The sequence below is a fragment of the Phlebotomus papatasi genome, chromosome 1 (genome assembly GCF_024763615.1).
Source record: "Phlebotomus papatasi isolate M1 chromosome 1, Ppap_2.1, whole genome shotgun sequence".
Lineage (NCBI taxonomy): Eukaryota > Metazoa > Arthropoda > Insecta > Diptera > Psychodidae > Phlebotomus > Phlebotomus papatasi.
Genome location: NC_077222.1, coordinates 19,106,185 through 19,124,830, shown reverse-complemented (window position 1 = coordinate 19,124,830; position 18,646 = coordinate 19,106,185). Strand labels below are relative to the sequence as shown.

Here is an 18,646-nt window from a genome sequence, read left to right as displayed (position 1 = left end):
AGCAACTATTGCATTTGCTTTGTGTCTGCATTCGTTGCAAACGCTAAGCAGCGATGGATCGCTTCTGACGAATTCAGACACAAAGTAAATGCAGTTAGTACAGTTGCTTACCCAACCGACGGCCTTGACCTTGAAACCTTCCTTTTAATGAGTTCTCAAGGTCAAAGGGTTGAAAACATCTACAAAGTGTATTACTCGACCGATTTGGACAGGTTTGGATTCATATTAAAGGTTGCAATCGGTCATGAACCGGTTTTGAATTGCCCGTTTACTTCTAATGGGATGTGGACGGAAATTTAGACCCGTATTAATTTTCTTAGTTTTATTCGTCTTCAACGTTTCGGGGATTGTTGTCCTCTTCATCAGGTATCGAATCAGCAGACAAAATCACATACACTTGGGTAATGTTTACACTGCACTTGGACTAAATCACAAATCAGGATCTTTGAGATCATTATGTAAATGTTTTAAAATGCCATTTTCGTGAGATAATTGTATCAATAAACGCAACTTACCTTCATGATAAAGACTGATACTACATTGTTGTCATCCTCCTGATAGGGTGTGGGCGGTGCTCCAACCAATTTGTTCCCTTCTCCCTTCTCAAAGCTCACAGCAAAGCTGGGAATGAGGATGCAAGTGAGGATTTTTGCCTTCAACTCCAATGAAATATTTGGATTGTTGAAATTATCCACAAAATAGAAAAATGCCTTCCTCTTCCAATCCACTGTATAACTCTGAGCCACAACATTTTGCAGGAAATCCCGCAAAAATTGAAAGTCGGGAATAAATCGCAAACACAGTGCCCGCAAAAGTTGAAACAGCAAATCAATGTCATGGGTGTGATGTGAAAAATAGTGAAGCAAAATTTTCGCCACTAAATGCCACAAATCGCATACGATTGATGCTTCACAAGTCTGAAAATAAGATTTTCGTAAGTTCACTGTAACACCTCTTTGGGTAAATTTAGGGAAGTTTTCTTACTTTGTACAAGTCATTGGCCCACAAAGTTTTCAATGCATGGATAATATCTGGCTGTGTGGCCAACCAACGATCATCGTATTGGGTCAGCGTGTGAACAATGAGCACAGCCTGACGTAGAGATTCATAGCGATCCATGTAAAATTGAGGCTGTGGCATTTGCTGCTGCGGCAACTGAGCAGCCTGCATCTGACTAGTACCCTGATCGAAAGGACTAGTCAGTATGAGAGCCACTAGTTGCGGTGCTTGTGCTTCCATGGCCAGTCGGAATACTGCGCCATCTTTGTGCTTCAGCAGATAAATGAGAAACCGATTCCATTGAGGATCCTTCACATTAGCCTCACTGAGTAGTAAGTCCAATGTTTCTTTTGGGTATCGGAGCAAGAATTTAACGAGAGGCTCGCGATATGGGCTTGAAGACTCAATCTTTATAATAAAAAAGGGATAGTTAATGTTGGATTCCTTCATTGAATTTCCTCAAAAATAATTTTAAGCCACGCCCTTTTCAGAAATGGATAGGTAACCTAGATCGGTTTTTGTAATAACTAGGTCCCGTCTGGTGGATACCCTTCCCTGTTTGCGGGAAGTAAGGCCTTTTACTGGTGGTATAGTTCTGTTGCCTGCCGTGTGGAGGATTGGCTGATAAGGGACACTGTCAGTCAGTCGGTAACAACCTGGAAACATTCAGGAGGTCCAGAACTAGGCCGCTGCCGAGCAACTAACCGTGATAAGCCTGGGTCTCCCTAAAGCCCAAAATAGACACAGGGATTGACTTAGGGATCAGCCCGAAAAATGAGGATTGGTGTCGATACACTCACGGATCAGCCCATAATTTGGAGGATCAGGCTGATCTTCTAAATTTATGAGGTCTAGTGAAATTACGAGGATTAGGCGACATCAGCGCCAGTGCTGAAAATAAAAAGCTTCACTTTGGGTGTTTTTGGGTGCTTTTCGAAATGTCAATTGGGTGAAAAAACATGGAGAGTAATGGTAAGCAATATCGCAAAATCTTAAAATACATTAAGATTGGAGTAAAGAGAAGATTAGAGTGCTCCTTACAGTACGAAAATTTTATTGATGTTGCACTTAAGAAGTCTTTCAGCAATCAAAATGTGGAGATTTAATAGAAATTTACGCTGAAAACGCTAATCCTTGATCCTAAATCCTCAGTGTATGATAGTTTGGGCTGATCCTTTACCGCCAAATTTTACGAACTGAGTATTCTCTAGGATCAGCCTGTGTCTATTTTCGGCATAAGGAATCTTTCAGGGCAAAAGCCCGGCTACAATGGCAAAGTCTGCAATTATGCCGAAGTAATCATCAAAATCGTTTAAGGAAGTATTGAGATAATTGAGGTTATGTGTTATGGAAATTGGTTTTTCAGTTGTGACGTTCCTGCCGTTAGTCCTACGAAGTTTAAAAATTCTAAAAAGTTGTAGTGCTTTGTGAGGGCTTTAATTCGCATCCGTACTTATCAAATTCGGTTAAAATGGAACTGAAGATATGGCACTTTGAATTTTTTAGAAATGTGTCATATTTGTGATATTCTAGCAATGTTTTTTTTAAGGTTTCCCAATGAACTTTCAGGTTGACGGATGAAAATATTGCGATCATGGGTGGGGACAGGGGTGTGCAAGAACCGTTTGAAATCGAATAAATGTGAAAATAAGTTTATTGAGGTCAGGGGGTGACATTAGCTCTGAAAAATGCGACCAGTTTTAGTATATTTTTTTCCTGTTTTCGTACACATTTCACGCGATATCACCGAAATAATGTAGGTTGCCAATTTAGGGTTTTCGGTTGCACATTCCATATTAAATTGGCTTTTATTTTGTATTTGTATTTTTTGCTAATTCATTTCACAATGACAGAAAACACCGAATGAACTCCAAAGTTTTTTCGGCACGCTAGAAACTTATGGGAAACATAGGAAACGTCGGTTCAGATAGCGTTTTGATCGACGTACAAGTTTCATTTGACGTTTGTTCGGTTTTAAGCGGTTCTTGCACAGCTCTGGGTGGGGACAATACAAAGCAAGAAGGTGGTGTTTCATAAGGGCCGTTGTATCACTAACAATAGTAGTAATGGTAGAACAACGTTCTGTAGAGGGATCAGGCCTTCTTACAAACGAGATTTTCAGGAAATCCAAGACATTTGAACACCTCTTATGTCAGAAAAATTCCTGGTGGCCTAAAGGGTATTCGAACCCGGGACACTTGTATCATAGAGCGAGTACTCTACCACTTGAACCACAGAATGACATAACAGTTAAACCATTATTATGAATCATCAGTAATTTCCCAAAGAAGGCGTGGTCTAAAAAACAGATGGGAAGGACTAAACAATAGCACTTACAATAATTGTTTTCTCCGTTTGCAGAACTAAGCGACACAAGCAGTCCACAAACTTTGACGAAGCTGCCGGAATTTGATGAAAAATACCAATGATTGTCGTGATCTTCTGTTCAGTCTCTCCAGTTTTTGCCACAGCTAGGAAGTTTTGATCTGCAAATGGAATGCAAAATAGTAGAAAACGTTCCATCAAGTATCCCCGTACATGGTAGTTCTAACCTGTACTCTTATTAGATGCAATGGAGTGCTCAAGAAGTTTCCTAATATGCTGCAATAGTTGCTCGCACAACTTCTCATTGAACATCGAGGGAAAGAGCTGTGTCAAATACGACAGACTCTTAACACCGCTCAATGTGAGATTTCTGTAGTCTCCAAGTGTTGTCAAAAGTGACTTCATCCCTGCATAAACTATCTCCTTTTCAATTGGGAAGCCAGCTATAAATTTCTGCATGCATTCAAATGCCGCTTCCTGAAGTTCTGGATTGTTCTTTTCGAGGGTAGTGAAGAGAATTTTGAAGATCTCCTCACGATATCCAGCTGCTGTGATGTAATGAAAAGCTGCTAGAGCTCTAAGGGCGCTCTTTCGTAGTGGTACCAAATTGGTAACGTTCTTATAGCAATCCAGCTTATTCAGGATATTATCCTCAGCTTTGCACAACGTAACGAGCTCATGGAAGAATACCTTATGGGTCATGTGAGCAAAATCAATGGTGAAGAGACGCGGTTCGAGTGTTGTGCAGAAAGTATTGCCATCCATCAGACCAATTTGAGCACTAGTTGGCTGATGACGAAGAAGATGCTTCTTTGGCGGTATCATATCCACTAGGACTTCCCTATGAGGTTCCATAATGTCCGTTACGGTTTTTCCCTGTAGTTCAGCAATAAGCTTCAGCGATGACATCGCTTGCTCACGAACAAGGGTATGAGGACTTGTTACTTGACGCACAAGTTCCTGAATCACCTCCTTCATAGCTTTATCCTGCGTCGTGATCAATTCCTCATTCTTGCACTCCTTGTCCAACGGAACCATACAGATTCTTAGCATTTCCTCGAGATTCGTCTTGGCCGTATCAATAGCTCCACTGGAAACCTCTCCAGCCAGATCCATTATCACAAACATGAAGGCCTTTAGAAAAACGAAGAGATGTTGATACAACCAACGCATGGCCATGTGCTGATAGAGGAACTTAAGGGCATCACAACCACCCATCTTTGCGTACCAAGGACGCTCATAGCACAAGTTGCACATTTGCTCTGCCAAGTACTGCATCATTGGCAAACGACATGCTCTTTCCTTCGTTCCCATAATACTCGTTGCCGTTTGCAGAATTAGCACCATTGCAAACCGCCCTGGTTTACACAGTTCCTTTTCCTCATGTCCCATAATTGCTGCTAGGGCATCAATGAGAACAAGGGGATCCAAACCATTGTTCATCTGGTAGTACTTGTGCGGAAACGGACCAGCTTGCTGAGCAATTGCCACCATTGTGTAATGGCGAACTACTGCAACCATTGTCGGTAAAACAGATTCTCTGAGATCTTTCGTTGCTGCCGCCACAAACATTCCCGTCAAGGCTGTTTGATGCGTTTGTCGAGCTTGCGAATCCAGAGCCCGATACTGCTGTGCTGGCATAGCTCCAATATTGCCCTCCACGAAACTCGGATGCATAAAGAGTTTCTGCAACGTGTGTTTATCATCATCCAGTGAAAGTGAAGCTGCCAGATAGCATCGAATAGCTTCCCAGCTTTGTTTCCAGTAGAACGGATCCGTTGAGCTGGATTTGAGTGCTGAAAAGGCCGTTTCAATAACTTTATCCATTGGAAAGTCTACCGGTTGAAGATTATCCTGGAAGCATGCCATAATAGCCGGTGCTGGAGTATCTTTGTCATTGTATTCCAGTCGTTGCGGCTCTATCATCATCTTCCTGTTGCCTCCGCCAAATTTTCCCAATACACGGAAAGCCACGAGAGCTGCACTATCCTGATTTCTTAGGGTTCTCCACAGGGCTTGCATCAATTCTGCTCGGACGGGTTGGATGTGATCATAGAGGAAGTCTGGTTGTAGATTATCCACACACAGTTCTAGTGTTCTCAATCCCTGACTGATCAGTGTATGGGAACCATTGAGTGCTGACACGAGGGGATCCATGAGCATGGGTAAATATGGCAAGAGGGACGATAGACGTACGGGAACAGTCAGACACAGCTCCACAAACAGATCTTTCATATGTTGCTTATGGAATCCACTCTGAAGACGATTGAGACCTTCGAGAAGATTTGGCAGCAACGGCAGGAATTCCTGATATAGCAGATCATGATTGCCACCACCTATAGACCGAAAGAGGGCACGCAAGAGGAGAAAGTAGTTGTAGGGCTCCTTTGCTGTCATCGCCAACTCCATGGACCTATTGACGATGTTGTGGAGATGTGGACGTAGCATATGTTCATTCTCAGCCGGAAACAAACTAACACTCCCGAAAACCAATTTAAACAGCCTCAAGTACAAATTTGATCGTTCAACACTCGAACCCATACCCTCCATCCGTTCCAGCAAATACTCAACCAGGACAGTTGCAAAAAGTGGCGATGTCACCGAATTGGCCAGGAAGGAATTCGCTATGACCTGCAGAGCAGGATTCTCATGCAAACGCTCCACCATGAAATCAATGGTTGACGCAAAGATCTCTTGGAAATTCTGATTATTCATCAGGAAAACTCCACTAAAATGCTCTAGGACTTCCTTCTCTTCCTTACTCCGTGGCACCTGACTCACTGTCTTCACCATCTGACCAGCACTTGGGCCCACCGTTGGAACATTTATCATGTAGATGTCCAACGCTTCAAGGGCCCACTGAACCAGATCAATAAATATGAGAATCTCACTCGGTTGAAACACTTTCGATTGCTGGCTAGAATTTGTGCAATCACTCAATGGAGATTTGCATCCAGCACATCCCCATGTGATTGTTTTGACTCCACAAACGAGAGTCTTCACAAGGCTCCTGTATTCGGCAACATTTAAATTGGGCGGTGGAGGGAATCCGATGCTGCCCAATTTTGTTGGCTGATCAGACATTGGGACGTCCTGATAACGGTAATTTCTTTTTAGAACAATAGCATATTGCTTCTATTGATCGAAATCATGAAAAGGATCAATATAATCGATGTAATCAAAAAAGGCGAAGGAGAGAAGCGGAAAAAAGGCAAAGCTGTAAGAGATAGGAACTTGATGTAAAGCCTAGAGGAATTGAAAGAAGAAAGCTCGTCCTGACGAACTCTTCTAAGCCAACTGTACCAAACACTTTTTAGTTGGGATGGAATATCCTGTAGGCCTGTACGAACCGACTACTCAATTGACCTTCATTCTTGAAAGTGTGAATTAGTTTGATTTGTAAATCTCCGGGAATGGGCAAGGGAGACTAACAAAGAAGGGCAACTCCAGCATATTCCTATGCAAGAGTCTCCTTCTTTTTTCTTAAAAACATATTTTCAAATTGTCTGAGAACGCTCAGTGTGTTTTTTTTCGTTTTTCGATCATATTAGTTCTTGACCTTGAATCTCTCCCTTTAATTTTCAAGGTCAAAGGGTTAAAAACTTCTTTGAATTGCACACGGTTTTCCTTGGAACAATTTTTTTGGAAATCAATTTGTACCTAGAGAAGATATTTGTTTGTTCCAAAAAAAATCTTTACAGTTGTGTTACGAAATATAGTTACAATTTTGTTAGTTTTCTTTTGGAACCGTTTTGATACAGTGGAATGTCTACAAATTTGAGTTGATTTCGTTTTATACAAAGTTGTTCCTGAAAGTTGGAATAGAATGTGTTGCACTCGGCTGTTTTGTTCCCACTACTGTCAGGAACAAATTGGTACATTTATTTATAACAATATTATTCCTACATCTGCAACATATTTGTTCCAAAAATTTTCGGTAATTTTTGCAACGTAATTGATACTTATATGGGGAATCTTTTTGTTCCCATTGTCGGGAATAAATTCGTGTAATTGATTTCGTCTTTCGGCGACGAAAGTTCATAAGGAACTTCATGTTCCTTATGAACTCAAGTCAACTCAAGAGTCTTTTATACAGACGCGTGCATGATGAAATCATATGCGAGTTCTGCCAGCAGGAGAGGAAGGGAATCTCGAATTAAAAGTGAAACCATGTAGCACGCAAATTGCCACAGATTTTGCGTCCTCATCTTTTCGTTGGTGACGGGTGACTGAGTGTGAGAGTTGGGATACGAGTTTAAACTAGACGAGCTATTTGTTTGAAACAAATTCGTTACTAATATTGGGTATCTTTTTGTTTCTCCTAGAAGATACAAATTTATTCCAAAAATCTTCGGTGTCCGTGGACGAGCTACTTTTTGAAACAAATTCGTTACTAATATTGATTAGGGTAAGTGTGCCAAATTTCGGCATAGTTGCATGCAAGCGACAAAGTCTCAAGTTTGAAATGTAATATTTTTAATATAAATTGAATATTTTTGTTACTCTTTTATAAGGAGTGTTGCTTTGAACCTTGCAGAGAGTTTATCATTTTTATTTTCTCTAAAATCATTCTTAATACATTTTAAAATAAATAAAAATGTAGACATAACATTGGTGGCCTATTTCGGTCATCTTCATTCTCATAGTTCCTTTCCCTTTGGGAATTCTTCCAATATCTTTTTCACATCATCTCGTTTGTCGAAGCTACTTTTTTTGTTATTCTTTTGCATTGTACAATCTCAAGAGTATCCATAAACTAAAAATTCATGGAAATTCGAGGAACAAAAAATATGGCCGAAATTGCAAACTGGCCGGAATTTGGCACACTTACCCTATCTTTTTGAGTCGCGTAAAATGAAGATTGTGCCAAAAAATATGGTGTCCGTGGACGAGCTAATTTTTGGAACAAATAGGCTAAGTGTGCCAAATTTCGGCCAGCTTCTAATTTCGGCCACTTTGAGTGTAATTTCGGCCAAGCAAATAAATTAATTAAAATTATGTATGTAATCTTCGAATAGTCAATGAATTCATTTTCCTTTTAAATATTTATTCACTTTAGGATGTAGTAGCACAAAGATCGTTAAATTTTAGTTATAATTTGAATTTAAATTGTGTTATAAAAACTCAGTGTGGAAAGAGCCTTACAAAAAATGTGACAGATCGATTGTGTTTCTAGCAGTCTTACGATTTGTGGTGAAGTGCAAAAGGTTTTCCTTCGGTGTTTTTCATGAAAATTGATTAATTTTCATTAAAGATTGTTTCTGTTTATGTTAATAGTGAATCAATCTTTAAATTTTGGGTAAAATTTCCCAGCTGGATCCTGTATTTCGCGTGAAAAAGTATATACTTTGTCTCTCCGGTGAGGTAGTGTTGCCTATTCCGGCAACATCTTTTGCTTTCCTCAATTTCTTATTCATTTTGTGTTTTTTTTTTCAATTTCTGAGTTCTACAATGTCTAGAGAAAAAACCATAGCTTCTATGAAAAAGATGATGTGGAAAAGGCCTTGGAAGAGTTCAGGAAGGGCAAATTGCTACGGGAATCTGCGCGTAAATTTAAGATGCTACTCTTCAGGTCTTCAGGATAAATTACACGGAAGATCTCAGTTTATTAAACTAAATATTAAACTCTTCCGTATGACGTTTTGAAATTCTCTATCCGTTGCGTTACAAAAGGTGCTACCAAACAAGGTGGCCGGAATTTCACTCAAAGTGGCCGGAATACTACCTAAAGCAATGTCCACATTTTTATTAATTTTTCAATATTTTAGGTAGTGATTTAAAGAAAATAAAGATGATAAACTAGTTTTCAAGGTTCCACACAACCCTCCTGAGAAGGAATAAGAAATATCAATATGAATTAAAAATATTGAATTTCAAACTTAGGACTTCGGTGCTTATTTGCAACTATGCCGAAATTTGGCACACTTACCCAATGTGACGAAATTTTTTACCGTGTATTTTTCGACCGATTTCGACAAGTTTAGATTCATATAAAAGGTTTTGGAATCTCGGACGAGTTTTTAAAAGTGATGTCAATCAGTCTTTAACCGATTCTAAATTGTTCGTCAACAACTTATATCGGTTCAAATCGTTCTCGTATAAAAATCTTTTGACAGAATTTCAGTCTAATGGGATGTAATTAGCAAAGGACGGATAACTAAGACCCTTCTTGATGAACATTGTTGTCCTCTTCATCTTCGAAAACGTTTTAGAAGAATAAACAGATAAAATCAAAAAGGGTCTAAGTTTTCCGTCCATGATCAGTCTTATTAAAATCAATGGAAGATTAGCAATACCTTTAACTTTTTCAATAGTTTTAGAAGGGGATCTAGTTAGAAAAATACAGGATAATATTTTAATTGACTTGGTGTACTTACAAACGACACGGAATCTCCTCGGAAAGTATCTGGAGCTGTAAGGGCTGGAGGATTAGCTTGAGTTGGAGTCCCACTGTTGGTCGGCGAAGATGATTCATCAGGTTTGATAGGCCTCCTGTTATTTGGGGCACTATAAAAAAAACATTTTAATCGTAACAATTTGCAATACAACCCCGAAATTGAACACTAAGGTATCCTTACCATTTTTTCATGATTTGGGGCAATTGGATTTTAGCAATTGTCTGGAATTTGAGAGTGAACACCTTCAACATTGTAATGAGTAAATCTCGGGCTGTTGAAGTCTCAGTGTCACTTCTCTGACGGATGCAATCGACAAGATTTAGCAGCAATTTGCATGACATTGTCTGGATGCTCGTGGGCAGAGATTCGTCATGGACATTTTTGGAGAACAAATGTACGGCTTTTGCCAGCACAGGAAGACTCAGGTTCTGCCTAACATGATGGGTTAAATCTGCCAAGGTAGAATATGCTAGTGGTCGAAGGGATTCATGTGTTGTGTATCCACGACCAAGAAGCAAATCCTCATTGAACAGTTTATCCATCAATCCGACAAATTCTAAAAATAAATCGAGTTTTTCGAATGAATATTCCTGGAAAGATTACACGAAAGGGAATAATCTTACTGTTTCTCAATTCAGTTGCCAAGATGTGTCTGGCAGCTATCAAAAGTTCCTTGCGCAAATGAGCAACCTCTTTGGGACAGAGCTGTAATAAGCTCAGCATTCCCTTCACCATTGATGCAGAATGAGTTACAATCACCTCCTGCAATTTTTGAAATGTCTAAGCTTTCATTCTGATACTCTAATCCAAATTTTAGAAGTGATTTTTCTTAGCAGATTTGTTGGAGAAATATAAAAAAAAAAAGGCGAAAGTGTCTTGGATTAAACAGTAATGGTGTAGTGTACGAGATAAATGTATTGTCCATGTTTAAATTATTTTTCCCTGGCTAAATTATTTTATTGATTTGCAGCTCTCATACCTCTAAACTCTAAAGTATAGTCCAGTAAGTATCAAGAATTTGAGAGATTGGAACAATTCGTCTGTCATCTTAATAGAATATTTGATATAAAAGCGAACATACAATACCCAAACCTTGTTCAAAAATTTAGTAATTCTCTAATTTTGGGTAACTTTCAACTGTTTAGTACAAGTTTCAAAAAAAAATTAAATATTTTTTGGTCTTAGAGAAGTTTTAATATTTCGTTTAAATAGATATTTTTTAGTAAAATGTCACATTTGGACTTTGTAAAATATACCTTTTATCAATAAAACAGAATTATTGTACATTAATTTAATATTGTATTATTATTAGTTAATTCAAAGACTATCAAATTGCCGTCCTATTAATCACATAAATTCGCCCAGGGAAAAGTGGGGCACCTATTCTTCTCCTAGAATTTGGAAGTACTGAATAATTGAAAGGGATTGAAATGTTTCAATTATTGTATTTTTTTTTTAAATAAAAAATAGGGATTAAAAAAAAGTTTTATAAAGCGGTCTTCAGACTAGAGGTTTAGCCCAGTTCCCGTTGGTCTCACAATCCTAAAACATGAACCAATTTTATTGCATTTTCAAAATCTAATAGATCATTTGTTCTTAATAATCCAATCCCAAGTTAAATTTTCCAAAATATCTTGACTATTAAAAAATTATGACGAAGAATAAAGTATAACGAAATTATAACAGTTAAGCCATATGGCTAAGCCTTAGGTCTGAAGCCCGTATAACTCTTAGGGCAAAGTACTTAGTCCAAAGTCCTTAATTAAGTATACATAATGTAGGAGCAATAAAACCCGCTATAATCAAAAAAGGCTCTGTTTAGCAATTCGTTCGAGAAATGAACTGCTGCGAAAATAGAGCCCCGTTCTCTTACAAGTGGACCGTCGTGCAGTGCAAACGTTTTTAATAGTAGCTTCATGCAGGCAGGCTAGGGCCTAAAGCGAATCCCAGTTATTTGTTAAGAAGGTCCAATTTCCCCAGATTTAATTGAAATCAAAACGGATTGGTCCCCTTGCCCTTATACGGGCTTCAGACCTAAGTCTTAACCATATGGCTTCTAATTTTTTATCCATCGTGATTTTTTTTAGATAATTTAACTTAGTATTGGATTATTAAAGATAAGTAACGTATTGGGCTCTCAAAAAGCAATTAAATTGCACGCTATTCAGGATTTTGAGACATACGGGAACTAGGCTAAACCTCTAGTCTGAAGGCCGTTTTAGGCTAGTGAGAAATAGTTTTAATGTTCTTAAAAACGAATTATATAAGTAAAGATTTCAACGAAAACCTAAATTCAGTACTTATGTTTTGCTACATAATCTTATGTGCTGTACAGTTCGCGGCTTAAACCGAGCTTAAGTCACAAACTTATGGAAATATAATCTAATCATTATTTTGATTACAATTGCGCTAAACTCTCTCGGCTTAAGTCCTAAGTGATTCCAGCACATTATGGCTATCTATTAAAAGTCCTTTGCATAAATTTCCACCAGGGAGGAAGGCTTTTCATGGGTTCGACAAAATCTGGTGGGAAGGCATGCCTCCATAGATTAAGTCTTGCCTCCTGCGGTGTAGTTTCGAGTTTCTTAACGTCTGTCTGTTCTGTAAGTTATGCCCTAGACACACTTACGACTTAAGCCGAGAGACGACTTAGTGGAAAATTATGGAAATGTAGTTTGGCCATTATTTCTAATATAATTACGGTAAGCCGTCTCTAGGCTAATCCTCAGGTCTGTCGAGGCCCTTATGTTCTGTCAGGTAAGAGTTCTGCAGGACTCTTAAGTGACCATAAAGGAAATGTCTTGGCGCAGTAGAAGCATTTGACTTTTCTTTCTCAGAAATCGCTTGTCTTTTTACCCGAGACGGAGCGATTTCCGCTATCGGATATAATTTGTTTACCGGAGTGTTTTTCAGACACCCTTTGACAATGCGCAAACGGTATCGTTAACAAGCAAAGAAGGAACCTCTACGCGTATTTAGAGCTAGTTTTTAGATCTAAATTGATGCTCCTGGACAATTCTTGAAGATGGACTAATCCTTCCACTTCGAGGCTAAAAAAATAGAGTCTATATGAAGTCCTTCTTCCATTTGAGTTCCAGCCGCAAAAGTAGCTTTAAATCCAGAAATGTATTATAGTATAAAGGCTTTAGAGAGCGTATTTATCAACCGAATGGGGTTATATTTGGACTCGTTGGAAAGGTCTTGGAATTTCCAACAAAACTGAATGGTTTCGAATCGGTTTGGAACTGGTAATGAACCGATAGTAAACCTGTTCCTAACCGATAACTAACTTTTATACGGAGTACAACTAAACTACCCCAGTGGTGTATCTTTGGAACTCTTTATAGTTATTTATATGGTAAAGTTAGGTAATTTGGAACCATTTACAATTTGGGACATTTGAGATTTTCTCACTGTTTTAGAGATTCAAAAGGAAGAAAAGCTGTTTCTGTTCTTCTTAATCATATTTTTTATATTTTTCTTCTATTTCGCGGTCTTTGTTTTCTCTTTGCTGATCTGAAACAGTGAGAAAGTCTCAAATGTCCCAAATTATAAATGGTTCCAAATTAAGATAAAGTACCCTGTAGTCGGCCGGTTTCTCAACTCGGCCAGTGCGACTATTTATTCAATTTCCGTAGATTTGTTATAATATGGTCTTACCGATTTAACATTATAAGGTGTATTATATTATATATAACGTAAATCAGTGAAAATTTCATAGAAATTGACTATAAAACGTAAAAAAATTGGTTAAATAATTCAACTGGCCGAGTTGAGAAACCGGCCGACTAGAGGGTACTTTACCTTACCTCATTTTACCCTAAACCGGTTTAAACCGATATGTAATTTTTGCCCGAAAATCAATTTTTATTACTCCTAAAATGATTTTGTGGGATATTTCGAGTGATTTACAAGTCGGTTTAAATCGGTTGAGAACCGGTAAACAGTACATGATGCGAAAGTACTTTTGAGGGATAGCATCTAAGTCACGAGTTTGGACACTTCGCAAAGTCTGGGACGCTTTGCTAACCCTTTTTTTTTGTTTAATTCCGTTTCGTGTGATAGTTGTACCTCTGCAGCTGACATTTGTGGCTATTTTCAGACTGAATATTAAAAACTGTTTATTTTTTTCTTCATCTTTATATTTTTTCTATTTTCTTTACTTTAGTTACTTTGTTTTTCTGTTTTTGATTTTTTTAAACACAATTGTAAGAGAGATGACCATATATTTGTGATTAATAAATATTATTGCAAAAAGTGCCTAATATTATAGGGGGCAAGCAATATCTACTCTTAAATCTAATATACTTAGGAGGTGACCTGCTTATGCAATCGACTGGTGTGGGCTCCAGACTGTCGCGAGCTCTCCGTACTATGTCCTATCTCTTGTACGACTCGAGACGAACTCACGTCCGTACTCACTGAGATCGTACGATCGACTAAACTATTACAGTCGTCTCCACCATCACCAGAGGCGCTGGCCTAGAAAGGAGACATTGCGTCTCGAATATTTAGGGTTGCCTCAGCAGAGCATTTATTGCTATAAGGCGGGAAATTTAAGCTCTACATCTCGGCCGTCCTGACCTTACCAATGTCCTCATTGGAGTACTTGACTAATCCGAAGATTCAGGGTTGTCTTGAGGAAAGGTAACAATCCTTGACTTACCGAAGTCCTAACACTTTTCATGATCCTCTTAGTAAATCTCATCTAATCCTTTCTACAAATCTAGGGAATTCTTTATTTGCTCGCTTCTTTTGTCACCAAGACAACATTTCGGATGCATGCTACCAAAAGCAATTCCGAATCTTCTCATAATTGTCACAAAGACTTAGAAATTAGACTATCAAAAGTCATTCCTTCTACTGCATCTGGTAATGATGTCTTCTAGTGGTATCCTTGTCAATTGTTATTCCTCGTATAGTTAATCCATTTCTTTTTGGAGTCGTCGTCGTCGGCCAGCCGTTCTCTTCCAATTGTCACTTAGACTGACTTAGACTGTCACAAAGACTAATTTGTCACAAAGACTCAACAAATGATTTTCCTTTTAAAGAGTATGCAAATGATCCCATATGTATTGGCCAGGCACCCAGGAAACAAATTCCATAGCCATAAATATAACAGATTCCCAGTCAACTTATGACTTTATGATTCAGTCTGCCTAAATTCCAAATGAGAAACAGACATGTTATTTTGTATTCCTTTAATTCAGTTCTCAATAAATTCCATAATATTCCAAATCAAACCATCTAACAAATAGATATTTCAATCTTTCTTTGACTTCAGTTTATTATCACAAGCAATCCAAATTAAATCAAAATCAACTCAATCAACATGTAATCCATCAACTAAGTTTTAACAAAATAAAGAAATTTAATCCATTGATAATTCTTCTGTAACTTCATCACTTGCTGGGTCTTCACTAAGTAACCCACTGTACTCCTCTAAATCCTTCTCGGTTACCCAGCCCTTTAACTTCTCAGCTGGATAGGTTCCTTTGAACGGTTTCTGAGTAACTTGTGTGATCGGAGTATCCACAACAATGTATCTATCTGCACCTAGAACAGTTTCCACTACATATGGTCCTCTGTAGCGTGGAAGCATTTTCCGGGAACTTCCAAATGCAGCAACATTGTGTCGCACCAACACAAGGTCGCCTTCCTTGTAAACCTTTGGGGCTATGTGCTTCTGATTGTACTTTTCAGCTTGCTTCTGTTGTTGCTGACACATCCTGTCATATGGCTTTGTCCTCAAGTTTTCTACTGGTGTGCGTACTTCTTCGTGATCCACTATGAGTGAGTTGTACAGCTGATCACCAAATGTAGTCTTTGGAGAATATCCCAACAGCATTTTCTGGGGAGACTCGCCGGTAGTTCTATTCACCATTGAGTTCAACATCCACTGCACTTTGGTTAACTTCTTGTCCCAATCACGTCCTTCATTGTCCTCGGAAAGTGTCTTGAGTGCATCCTTGACTCCTCGAAATATTCTCTCTACGATGCCATTAGCTCTGGGTGTAGCAACAGAAACTAATGCATGCTTGATACTGTTTTCATCACAATACTTCTGGAATTCTTTTGATGTAAACGCAGCTCCATTATCACTCACCAATACTTGAGGCATTCCGAAATATTGAGCCACTTCGTCGAGAATCTTGGTAGTGATTTTTGTGGTGGGTCCAGCAACTGCTCTCAAAGTCACAAATCTGGTGAATGCATCAACCACAGCAAATACATGTTCTTTCTTTCCTGTGGTCTTTGGGAAGGGTCCACAGAAGTCTACGTGCACTGTATGGAAAGGGACAGGTGCTTTCTTATGCACGTAAATATGATGATGATTTTCGTCTTTCCCAATCTTGTGCACCGCACATGGAATGCAAAATTGGACAAATTTTTCCACTGCTTGTCTCATTTTTGGGAACCAGTATTCTCGTTGCAGATGTTCTAAAGTCCTTTTGGGTCCAGGATGTCCCATCCCATAATGACCACTCATCAACACATGGAATCGAACTGCCTTGGGTACCATGAATCTCAATCCTTTTGATGTTCGAGCATACACTCTGCCATTCACCAACTGGAATTTATTCTGCACATCTTTCTCATCCGGTTCCTTCTTTAAAGTTCCATCAAGAATTTGTCGAATTCGGGAAGTTGTAGGATCTTTGAGTTGTAAAGCCACAACCCAATCCTCCTCCATCTGGATTAACATCACTTCCTGGTGTTCTTCTTCTGGTGGATCCTCATAAGCCATTCTGCTCAGGCAATCTACATGTTTCATCTGAGATTCTTTCCGGTGTTCCATTGTGAAATCGAACTCCATTATATTCAACCACCATCTGGCAACACGTGGAACTAAATGTTGTGTATCCTGACTCTGTTGTAGAGCTTTGCAGTCAGTTACAATCTTGAAATGTTTTCCAAGAAGATAGTACCGGAATCTGAGAAGACTTTCTTTCACCGCTAGGGTTTCCCATTCGTAGCTATGGTACTTTTGCTCCAATTTTGTGGTCTTCCTGCTGAAGTATGAGACTGGTTTCAAGTGGTTGGTATTGTCAGCCTGAAGAAGAATGCCTGCCAGACCAAATTTTGATGCATCACAGTGTAATTCATGTCTCTTGTTGGGATCGTACAAAGCCAAAACGGGCTGCTCACATAACTTGGCCTTCAGGGTTTCAAATGCTTTTGTCTGTTCTTCCGTGAGTACCACATGATCCTTTTCTTGAGCTTTCACCTCATTTAGTGGTGCAGCAATATGTGCATAATTTGGCACAAAACGTCTGAAGTACCCTGTCAAACCCAAAAATCTCTTCACTTCCTTAGAACTTGTTGGGCATTGGAACTCAGATATGGCTCGGGTCTTGATGTTACCTGGGGACACTCCCTCTTCAGTAATCTCATGTCCCAAGTAAGAAATTTGACTCTTCATGAACTGACATTTTTCAATATTGAGTGTGAGATTATACTTCCTGAGTTCAGTGAACAAATCACCCAATGTCTTGAGATGTGCCTCTTCATCAGTTGTAGCGATTAGTATGTCATCCATAAAACAGGTTACATCATTTTTGTTCAGAGGCTGTAGTGCATGAGCAATCACCCTCATGAAGATTGCTGGGGAATTTGCAAGACCAAAAGGCACTCGTCGATATTTATACAGACCCTCCGGTGTTACAAAGGCTGTATATTTCCGGGATTCCTCGGCAACACTGATTTGGTGGTATCCCATATACAAGTCCAGACAACTAAAAAGTTTCTTACCCGCCAAATCATTCAGCTTTTCCTCGATGTTTGGCATCGGGAAGTGCTCCTTCCGCACTATCGCATTAATTTTCCGGTAGTCGATGCATATCCTTATACCTCCATTCTTCTTCCGGAGAACCACCATTGGGCTGGCAAACTCTGAAGTTGACGCCTCAATTATCTGATACTTGAGTAGTTCCTCAATTTTCATCCGGACTTCCTCCTTGAGAGCATATGGAATTCGATAGGGACCATACTTGATAATTTTGTCGGAAATAATTTGGATCTTCATTTCCTCTATTGTAGTATGCCCCAGTTCTGATGTGTCTAAGGAAAAACACTGACGATTTTCCTTGACCAGTTCCTTTAGCCTTTCCTTTATCGAGTCACTGACTCCCTCTCCCACTGAAATCATATCATCAGAAATTTCAATCGGTGTTTTATTTTCATCTTCCATCTCAACTTCCACTTCCATAACATGGACATCTTTTTTGGCACTATTGGTGATTATCAGATCATTCCAGGTACGCAATGACACCACAAAGGGATCATTGAAAAAATCACGCCCAACTATCATCTCGTGATTTTGCATCTCATCCGGGACAATATGTAAAACAACCTCTCTCTCAACACCATCTAAATTCACCTTAACTCGGGCGCTACCTTTTGTTTTATTTTTCACTCCCCCAAAACCCGTCAAAGAAATTGTCCCTTTTTGCCATTTTATTTTCAACCGTTTAGCTACCGATTCTTGAACAATAGTACAGTCACTTCCGAAATCCACAAAGGCTTTCACCTTCTGACCCTGTACTTCAGCCTCCTTGATCAACCCCTTTTTATTTGGCAGGGTGGGGAGTTGCTCGACCACCCTTATCTGAAAATCCTTGGGCTTTTTCGGACAATTTGCGATCAAATGTCCAGGTTGCTTACAATGATAGCATTTCCGGTTGTCTCGAAATTCAGTCTTTCCGGAAAACTTCTCACCTTTGACTTTATCTCTTTCCAAGTTCTCATCTGGGCTCTCCTTCCTGTCCCGTTGATATCTTCCTGCATTCTCAGACGCTCGTAAACCTCCACGTGAACTTGAGGAATAGGGATGATACCTGTCTGTCTGTTTTGAACCACGATTGTACCCTCGTGACGATCCGGCCTTGTGACGGTCATTTTTCTCATCCTTTTTCTCTGAATTA

General features: G+C 39.2%; 1 protein-coding gene across 4 annotated transcripts in view; it reads right to left on the bottom strand.

Annotated features, from left to right (window-relative positions):
• LOC129798107 (transcription-associated protein 1) overlaps positions 1-18,646 on the bottom strand; it is a 36,850-nt gene that overhangs the window by 13,809 nt on the left and 4,395 nt on the right. For all 4 annotated transcript variants that reach the window (XM_055841082.1, XM_055841084.1, XM_055841083.1 and 1 more), the window contains exons 5-11: positions 10,346-10,484; positions 9,903-10,278; positions 9,702-9,831; positions 3,552-6,417; positions 3,337-3,485; positions 985-1,407; positions 516-917 (exon numbers count right to left, since the gene is read on the bottom strand). In XM_055841082.1, coding sequence (XP_055697057.1) covers positions 516-917; positions 985-1,407; positions 3,337-3,485; positions 3,552-6,417; positions 9,702-9,831; positions 9,903-10,278; positions 10,346-10,484 — 4,485 coding nt within the window. The remainder of the gene's footprint in view (positions 1-515; positions 918-984; positions 1,408-3,336; positions 3,486-3,551; positions 6,418-9,701; positions 9,832-9,902; positions 10,279-10,345; positions 10,485-18,646) is intronic.